The sequence below is a fragment of the Primulina eburnea genome, chromosome 2, assembly GCF_022965805.1.
Source record: "Primulina eburnea isolate SZY01 chromosome 2, ASM2296580v1, whole genome shotgun sequence".
NCBI classification, from domain to species: domain Eukaryota; kingdom Viridiplantae; phylum Streptophyta; class Magnoliopsida; order Lamiales; family Gesneriaceae; genus Primulina; species Primulina eburnea.
The window spans coordinates 39,511,202-39,521,021 of NC_133102.1; the positions used below are offsets into that span (position 1 = coordinate 39,511,202).

Below are 9,820 nucleotides of genomic sequence, written 5' to 3' on the forward strand. Positions count from 1 at the left end.
ACGTTCTGTCCGAGTGATGTTCTTATGGAACACTGGCGCTCGGGCGGTAACTTTCTACCGCTCGGGCGCCACGAGTTCTGTTCAACAATCTTATTTTTCTTGCACCGACGCCCGGCCTCGTCATTTGAGTTCTTATAACCTCAATCACATCAATTAATCAACGTCTGATTATAATAATTAAATCTCGGGCATTACAAATTGGTTCTTAATTGTCACTATTGTTCCAACACTTGTGTTTGTACAAAATGATTTTTTTTAAATTAGTGTTCAAATAAAAGGTCAATAAGATACAACTTTATTATATACATATTTATAGTTTGTATATGTAAACAATTTAAAATAAAAAGATGTATGTATTATTTATTTTATGTGATAGGAGCAATATTGACATTTGGGAAATGAAATTGATATCTTTAATTCTTTACACTGTTGATGCCAAGATTTGAAGCACACTTTTCTACATCACACCAAAAAATTAATGTGAAGCAATACATATATAACTTAGATGTATATGTCCCCAAGATCATTCATCATCAACAGCAGAAAAATCGGGTTCCGCTGGCTTCTGGAGCGAGTTCACGGCCACTGAATCCGATTCCGAATGCTTATGAATTGTTCCTCTACTACTAACAGCCAATCTTGCAGCATAACCAGCCATCCCAGAACCAAGAACAACAACTTCCGTTTCCTTTGTTCCTCCATTCAACGTTTCGTCATCATACGGTAGTCGGCCTTCCAACGCCCTAAGCTCGGCCAAACTCTTCCTTTTCTTGTACCTCAGCCACGCAGCCTGAACGAAACACGCTGCCCACGTTCTCCATTGGTGGGAATAGAATCGGAACTTGTGCCTGAGTTGTTTGCTATGCAGTCTTCGAAACTGTGCCGCCACGAATTTCAGGTCCTCCGCCCTGAGAGCGAATGCTTCCACTTCGGAAATGGCTTTCACCGTGCGTGTGGATGATGGTAAGATGATACTGGGACGAGGGTCTAGAGCCCATGTTAGAAGCTCCTCACCGCAGAAGTCACCTGGACCAATACGGCACGAGTTGAAGAACCCTGTGCGGCCACCGTTTGTGGTGTATGAGTCGAGGTTCCCTCGGATTATGAATACCATCTCGTTCACAGGGTCTCCCTCCCTGACTAGGCACGTGCCTTGTGTGCATAATGCAGGTTTTAGCCGCTCGCATATGGCGTCTAGCATACGTTCATCCATTTGATCAAACAGTGGCACCTGTATCAAAGAAAATTAACTCAATCTGGCATCATCCAAGTCATTGTAAACCATAAGACAATCAAATCCACAGATTTTTACTTGCGATGATAAACTAAGTTCAGAAATCACACCATACTGAAAGATATAGCTGGTGTTATTGGCAAATCCAGTATATATTTTAATCTATTTTTGGACATTAGTCGTGTAACATTGCCAATTACTAAAGTTAGTATTTGTTCATACAGAAAAATTTAGTCCTTAATTCAATAAAAGAATACAAATTATATCCAAAATTTGTTGGTTAATGTATATACACAAGAATTTAAAACATGAATAGTCTCTTCACTGTATCAGTAGTTTTTTTTCCACTGAAACTAACAGTAGAATTATTATTATTTACTAATTCATGATCTGACATGTACAAAATGAAAACTTCATTCTCGATTCTACGAGAATTTTAATGAAAGTCTTTCATTTGTTTCTTTTCTTTGGACGTCTTTGGTCTCAATTCTTAAGACAACTGGTTTTAAAAATGAGTACCCTTCTCCGACCATTACTGCCACTAAATCATCAGCTAAGATATTCTCGAAAAGTCGAAAACTAAGTGCCAGAAAAATCCGTACTCAAAATCAAATAAAAATATTTTGATCACGGATTTTGTCAACTAAATAGATTATGGATCATTGCCACAGGATGCATTTTGATACTTAAATAAATATGATTAATTGATTATATTAAAGTTAAACGACTAGCTTTAAATAATTTACAAGACTATTATAGGGAAAAAATGATGACATCCTCATACATATAGGATATAAAATGAAAATTTACTCTCTTTTCTAAAGTATATGCAGGGGAGTAGCCAGAAGTTTTTCACCAGATGGGCAAATTTGTCCCGACAAAACGTCTTAACGAGTTATATTCCTTAAAAAAACTTGTTTTATGGACTCAATAAAATGAAAAATTGGGGAAAAAGTACCATAATCAAGATACTAATAAACTAAGTATGTGTAAAAAAATATAAAGAATTTTGTGGAGTTGAAAAGATAACTTACATTCAATCTAAATCATCTACTATTAATGATTGTTTTACTTTTGGTTTCATAATCATGTACAAATGAAAACATATTCTGAATCAAAATGCAAATAGTATAAAATTTTATCTTTGCCAAAAAACTTGAAAACATATAATAAATTAATAAAATCCCAAAAGTTATAAATATTTTGTATTCATTCCAATAATTAGCTCATGAGATGAGTTACCAAGTAGTAAAATTACATCGTGCTATTTCAGCAATGTGAACTTTAACATAAACAAAGTTCTCTAAATTGCAAAAAGTTCATGTGAACATTTTATCGGACATTTTTCAATCATTCATCACATGACAAATGTTCACATCAAAATAAAACTCTCTTCAAACCAATCGATTTAACCACATTCAAGATAAAGAAAGCTATAAAATCAAATATTATCCATCAAGATCCAATTCGAAATTGCAAAAACTATATTATTAAAAGCATACACGAAAATGAAATGCATCACCAAGAAAAAAGGGATGACAGCTTGAAAATTGAAAAATAATAAAAATACTGTCATGTTTGATGTTTGCTATTAAATTAGAATTTGATAGTTCTTATTCAAAAATATATTTTTGTTGGACAAGACTACCTAAATAAAAAATTCTACTGGGCAATAGCACCTTTGCCCACACTTCTCATCCTACCCTGAGCATATGCCAGATCAAACTACGTATTTTGATGGATATATCACATGAATATTACACACGATAACAAGGATAACAGGTACTCTTAGACGTATAAAGCATGAAAAACTTTGAAAAATTACTAACCCGCCGAACTAGATCGTAGCAGAGGTGTCGTTTGATATCTCTTCGGAGATCCAAAGGAAGTCCTGTGAGCAGAGTTTCCTCGTCAACTCCGCGAGTAGCCACCCATTTGTATTGATCATACTTTCTAACAGATTGCCTCAATTCTTTGGGTAGCTGTCTATGGTGCATCCACTGTTCAGTATCAGTCCGCCTAATTCTCCATTCCTCTAATCTTACAGTTGTCGACTGAAGGTACGTCTGAAAACAGATACGAATAAGTTGCTGAGGTACAATTTCAATCATACAAACCCTTTTTTATGGGTTTGAAAAGGTGAAGAAAAACAAAGCCATATAAGTATAGACTTACCTGCATTTTACCAATAAGCAAGGCAAAGAGAACTAAACCAAGAGTCGCAATGACTATAGCAAAACATATTTCTCCTACATGTGTGCTTGTGGAAAGACTTTGCCCGAGAGAACTGTAAAATCATAACAACAATAGCAGTGTCCATTCTACGATTAATGTTATTTCGTGATCATTGAGATTCAAAAAAATATATGAAACTTTAAGGAGCGTCAAATGTACATATAATACCTGAGGTTCTTCAACCCCCACCACAGACAATAAAAGTACTTGTTGAAAAACTCAGTAGATGCGACGTGGCTCGTTATGGCATCAGCATAAATACCAAAAGGATATAGGTTAGAGTTTGGGTCGCATTTATTTGTGACATTACTTGACTGAAACCAATATCTTCGCTCATTATCTGAAACTCGTTTACAGTCAAAGAATTTGAATTGGCAAGAACTCTGTTCAAGCCTGCATGCCTGCTTCCAACAATCTTCTAGCCTCTCGATTGAGAGAAGATACCAGCATGCCCCTATAACCTTTTATATTAGCCAAGAATAATGTTAGTTAGATCAACAAATTAACAATTTGTCAGTTCGAGTTCAAAAACTGTTTTACAAAGTTCTGGTTTACTTACGTGGCTTGCTAAAATGTAAAGAATCAAGTTATAAGCAGCTCCAGCCCATGCTGCTTGTGTGACAACACCAGTAGCCTTGACGATTTGTGATGAAAGTGGATATACAAGGCATAATCTTGGAATGTACTGAAATATGATAATGAACCTAAGGGCGTTTTTTGTGTTCATCATCATTGATCCCCTCAAATTTGGGATAACACCCCATATCAAAATCTGCAATTGGACCAAGTTATAATACTTTCATCATCATAATTACATAAAGAAAATCAATTAAACCGGTTTTTCCTAACCTGGGGAAGAGGCAGAGCTGCAATCAAATCGAGCCAAAAACCTCCCTGAAAGTACCTAGATGCTATTTTTGAAGAGTCGATCACTAGTTCTCCCCTTCCAAATACTCGGGAAGAAGGAGCCACATACGAAGTTCGAAAACGTATGAAAATTTGAATCGTATAAAAGATATCCGCTATTGATCTTATGACAGTAAGGATAACTTCAAGAGTAAATCCAATATCTATGCAACTTTCAGGCTTTATTACAGGCAAGTAAAAGAATAGAGGATCAACAAATAAAGATACTAAACAAGCTACCAAGAAAATCTTGTTCCATCTATGAATCGTAGGTCCTCGAGGATCTAATAACTTTTTCTTCATACGCTCATAATCCTCTGAGAAGACTCGTGACAACACTCTAGATTTCTTGTTTCTGTCAGCCTCGTTTTCACAATTCTTGGAGTTCAAATCAAGTGTTCGCATTCCATGAATATTGTACCTCACTTTAACTACATTTTCACCCTTCGATGTTGAGACCATTTCTAATTCAGAATCGTCGTGGACTCTGTGCAACAATTCACAAACTCTTATATCATTTTCAATAACACAAATAAACAAAAAGATCAAATTCTGCATATACTCGTCAAAATTTAGATGGAATTTATGCGGACACACCTTATAGATCTCGAGTGACTAAAAGCCATGGCGATTGATCAAGAAAACCCGCCTGTTTGCTACGATGAAAATAACTGCTCCATCTGACCAAACCTCGAAAACATCAGGAAACAGGTGAACTAAAATTTTCTGATAAAGGATTCATGGCTGCAAGCAAAAAAAAAAAGCACAACAGCTGTCTTTCAATTCATAAGAACTACGTGAAGAAATTAATTGCTGTGCCCAGCTTTGGATACTAAGAATCAGACCCTCCATTAGTTTTTCTTTTTCGGGCAAAAAGAAGTCAAACCCGTGACTAATCCTTTGATTTTGTCGCCAATCCTGTCAATTCTTTTAGACAGCTCAACTCTAATGTCAACGTTTTCTTCGCGTTGGAACCAGTCAACACTATAAAAATATTCTTTCTTCAGTATTTTCAACTAAATTCATAGACAAGGGCACAGCCAAGAAACATTGGACTGAAAGGATGAGAAATTTTACATCACGATTTAAATCCTTTTTCGTCGAATCTTTCTCGCTACACCTACGTATCAGTTTGAACCCACAAAATATAAGAGCCAAAAATCAAGAAACAGAAAAATGTTATTCTTTACCAGCAATCTATGTAATTGACAGCATAACAGTGAAGATAACATGAACAGCTCCTAAAAAACGAATTTAAAACAAAAAAGACTAAATGCTAGTAATGCATTGAACACAGCCTTTTTTAAAAGAAAAAGTGGTTAAATTACAAACATTTTGGTAAGCAAAAGCTCCTCGGGTTTGTAAATACTTCAGTTGACTTTCATCCTCTCCCTCGCTCCTTTCAAATCTTCTCTGTAAACTGTGAAACAGATTTTTATTTTATTTTTTTTAAAAAAGAGAGAACTCGACGTAGAAAACGAAAACAAAAAAGGATTCGATAAGGCAGAGAACGAGACTGAAAACAAGGAGAAAAATGGCGAGTTAATTTAGCTTATTAATTCCAACGGGGTCTCCATCTTTCCTTGTTCTTGTCACCCCAAAAGTCAGTTATGCTTGAAATATTGAATTAGTCAATTGGGTAAACTGCAGTTTGGCCCCATAAACTCTTTGAAATTACTCATCGATATTATGAATTTCAGTTTTCTTTTTTCATATTTGTTTATAATTATAAATTAGAAAATTGTATTTTGGTTCTATATATTAGATTTTGAGATTTCAATAATATGTATTATGGAACTTTAATATTATTTTTCTACTATCTATTTTTGGGGTAAATTTAATCATTTTTAATTGGATAATTTAAATTTAAATTTTGTATTTTCTATTTTTTGGAATTTTAATCATTCTTAATTGGAATATGACGTGATAATACAGATTATAAAGAATCAAGTACTTATCACTACGTAACTTTATTTCTTTATATTTGTGGGAGTGTAGAGTGCACCTACTTTGAGTGCTAATGGGTCGGGCTGTTAGGTCCATAAATATGGGGAAGTGCGTGTCTATCGGCTGGTGCTGTCTCATATCCATTAGAGATCAGTCTTACCATTTCTCTACAGTCGGCTCTGTCCCCAACAGAGACAATATTACTCGTTAAGATCTGGTGTCACTCTTTTACGGCCCACTTAGCCAACCAGATCAAGTGGCGCAATGTCAACAACTTGACGCATGAGAACTTCCCAGGAAGCCACTCATCTCAATACTACTATCACTCACGCTTAACCCAACACAAATTTTAGTCTTACTTCAGAAAAATTATTAAAATTTTCAAAAAAAAAATTATCATACTAAACTGAAATGTGATGGATGTGAGAACCCGATTTTCCAGCAAAAGCATTTCAGTAAGCAATGCAAAATTTCCAGCAGAAGATAATATTCAGAAGCTGGTATTTTTCCAGCAGACATGTATTTTCCAGCAGCAGTAGAAGAACGAAAAATCAGCAGCAGCAGAAGAGCGAGAAAGAAGCAGCAGTCAGTTACTGATTCAGCTCAGACTTGTAACTGAAGCATTAACATGGAATAAAGGCTGTTAATGTCAGATTATGGCCATTAATTGGAAGCGTAACAGTCAGATTGTGGCCTATAAATAACACCCTCAAGTCTCTGAAATGGGTTACACAAGCTTTGAGATTATCACTTAAATTTCGAGTTAAGAAAGAGTGCCTTTGTCAAGCGGCAAAATCCAGTAGCGAGAACAGCCAAATTCCAGTAGACTTCAACCGAAACTTTAAGCAAATTACTGTAAGTGGGCTTATGTATAAATATCTTGAAATTCGTTTGATAATTCTGTTTTAAAGTTCAGTTTCTGTATGATTTCTGATATATGATTTTGAAGCACTGAAACTCCCTAGTGAACTAATGGTAGGAATATATATTCTGAACATTTCTGAATTCTGATTCTTATTCTGGCCTCACCTCTTAGAGGAGAGAACATATAGGGGACTGATATCAGTTTAGCCATGAAATTCACTAACGTGCTCAGTGCTTACTAATTCTGAATTTTGTTCTGTAATTTCTGAATTCTGATTACTGTTCTGAAAACAAGAGTTCTCTGTATATTATTGTATTTGTGTTTCTGTTGAAAACGATTTCGAAAACTGGGAGTTATTCCCGCCCGCGCTTACTGAGTGACAATCATATCACTCACCCACCAAACTCATCTCAGATAAAAATGAGGAAGAGTTGATAGAAGAAGAGGAGCAACGTCAGTTTTGGGGCTGGTGATGAAGATCGTTGTTATCAGTTCTTATTTATGTTTATTTCGCTGCATTTGTTAAGATGATGTTGTAATTGGTTTTACATTTCCGCTGTAAAACATTATTATTAAGTTGTATCAGACAATGAATATTCAGTATTATGAATAAAAGACTGGTTTTTCTGAAATTCCGTACTTCTGAGGCTTGTTGTTTTCGAATGTAAATTTGAGAGCAACGCCGGTGTCAACCAACCCCCGTCCCGGAGCGTGACATAATATAAAACTAGTTACTCTGCACACGCGATGCGTGTGTGTACAATCTTTTTTATTATTATCGATGAATTAGCGTGAAATTTGACAAATTATGAAGGTACTAAATGATATCTAATGGTTGAAATAAAAAAATAAAAATAAAAGTGTGTGTTGAAATTTAAAAAAAAAACAAAAACAAAAAACAGAAATGTAATATTAGTATCATATAAAGATAAAATGAAAAAAAAAAGTTGGTGTCCTCTCTAAGTAGTTATTATCATGTCCTCACACTTAATAATATAGTATAGATAGTATAGATATCGTATAGATATCAAAATCGCAAAAAAAATTAACATAAATAACTGAAAATACAGTTTTCCCTACTAATATATATATATTTGTTACGGTGAAAACCTAGCAAATGCAAGTGTTCGTGTGCATTATTTACAAGGAGTCAGATGAATTTTCAAGTTGATTTGATGTTCATTTAATTGCACGCGAAAGTTGGATGATATTTTAGAAACATTTATGTTCTCTCGAAATAAATTGAAATCAATATAATTCTTCAAAAATATTCTTTTAGTCCTTTTTTTTATAACACGATGTTCTATTTGGATAAATACTTTAAAATCATTTCAGTATTTTATAAGTGAAAAAACTTAAAATATGTGTTTGGATAAATTTGTTGTAGAACATTTTTGAAAAATAGTTTTAAAAAATGCTTTCAATTATAGTTTTTATTGAACAATTGAGATGTGTTTTTTTTTTTTATATTTTTATAAATGAATGTAATGATGAAAATCAAAAAATATTATTTTTTTATTATCCAATCACATATTTGTTATTAACACTATTTTAAAACATTTTTTTACAAGTATTTGTACAAAATAAATCCTGAATATCTTCTGAAAATTAATAGAAATTTCAGGTCGACAAAATTCAACATTGAAAAGGTAAGTGAAACTAAATTTTTTTTTTTTAAAGTCGAAAATAACCATTTTACTAATGTTTTGTTCAGAAAACAAATTTGTTCACCATCTCATTTTTTAGCCTAAATTATACTTGCAAAAAAGTATACAAAAATATTTTATAAGTTCAAGTCGAGCAACGTGAGTTGTGAGAAGAAAATAGACTAAAGACAAAGTTGGAGTTTTTGTCGAGAAGTTCAATAATGTTGAAATCATCATTAAAAGGGAAAATTATTTCAAATTTGATTCACGTATCATAAAGAAAACTTGATACACTCGTTCTGAAACTTTTATATTCATTTTCAAAAAGTAATTGAGTGTATTGGCAATACGATATTCTAATTTGTACTAGCATTCAATGGTTGCATAAGGTAGCATGTTGAACTCAATGATTCCTTATGTTGGCAGCCAAAGGTTTTAGTGAAAAAAATATGAGTGATGGAGAATGTTTGATCATCAATGGTGCATATTATTGCCTCATCTTCTATTTTGATAGAGGAAAAGAATTGAGACAATTCCTCTTCATATATATATATAATTAGCACATCCTAGAAAACTTTCATCCCAATTGCTTCTAAATGTTGGTCCTACGTGCAGAATTTGAGATAATAAAAAATAAACTGGACACCGAGATTTACGTGGAAAACCCCTAAAAATTATTAGGGTAAAAAACACAGGCAAGATGAAAAGAATTCCACTATAATATTTTGTGGTGTACAAATCACTCACTGTGTTTCCAAAGAGAACACACACTCTCTTAATACAGGAGAACAAAACACCTCACAAATATTATAGAACTAAGCACCCAAATGCTTATAAGATGAGAGAAAACTCGAAGAAGGGATGATTTCAGAATGAAGGAATGAAGCTCTATTTATAGAGCCCCTTGACCGTGTGAAGACGCGTATAAAACACGTCTTCCGTCTTCTCACGTAATTCCCATGAAATTTCCTTGAAGCTTCCTCCAAC

The 9,820-nt window shown here is 33.8% G+C and overlaps 1 protein-coding gene across 1 annotated transcript; it reads right to left on the reverse strand.

Annotated features, from left to right (window-relative positions):
* Nucleotides 1–343: 343 nt before the first annotated feature.
* LOC140823145 (protein CNGC15b-like) lies at nucleotides 344–4,966 on the reverse strand. The gene is made up of 6 exons (XM_073184325.1): nucleotides 4,319–4,966; nucleotides 4,029–4,241; nucleotides 3,638–3,930; nucleotides 3,410–3,521; nucleotides 3,064–3,300; nucleotides 344–1,231 (listed from the first exon to the last, which is right to left on the reverse strand). Exons 1-6 carry the CDS (start codon nucleotides 4,931–4,933, stop codon nucleotides 524–526), a joined length of 2,178 nt encoding a protein of 725 aa, XP_073040426.1. The 5' UTR covers nucleotides 4,934–4,966; the 3' UTR covers nucleotides 344–523.
* Nucleotides 4,967–9,820: the final 4,854 nt, after the last annotated feature.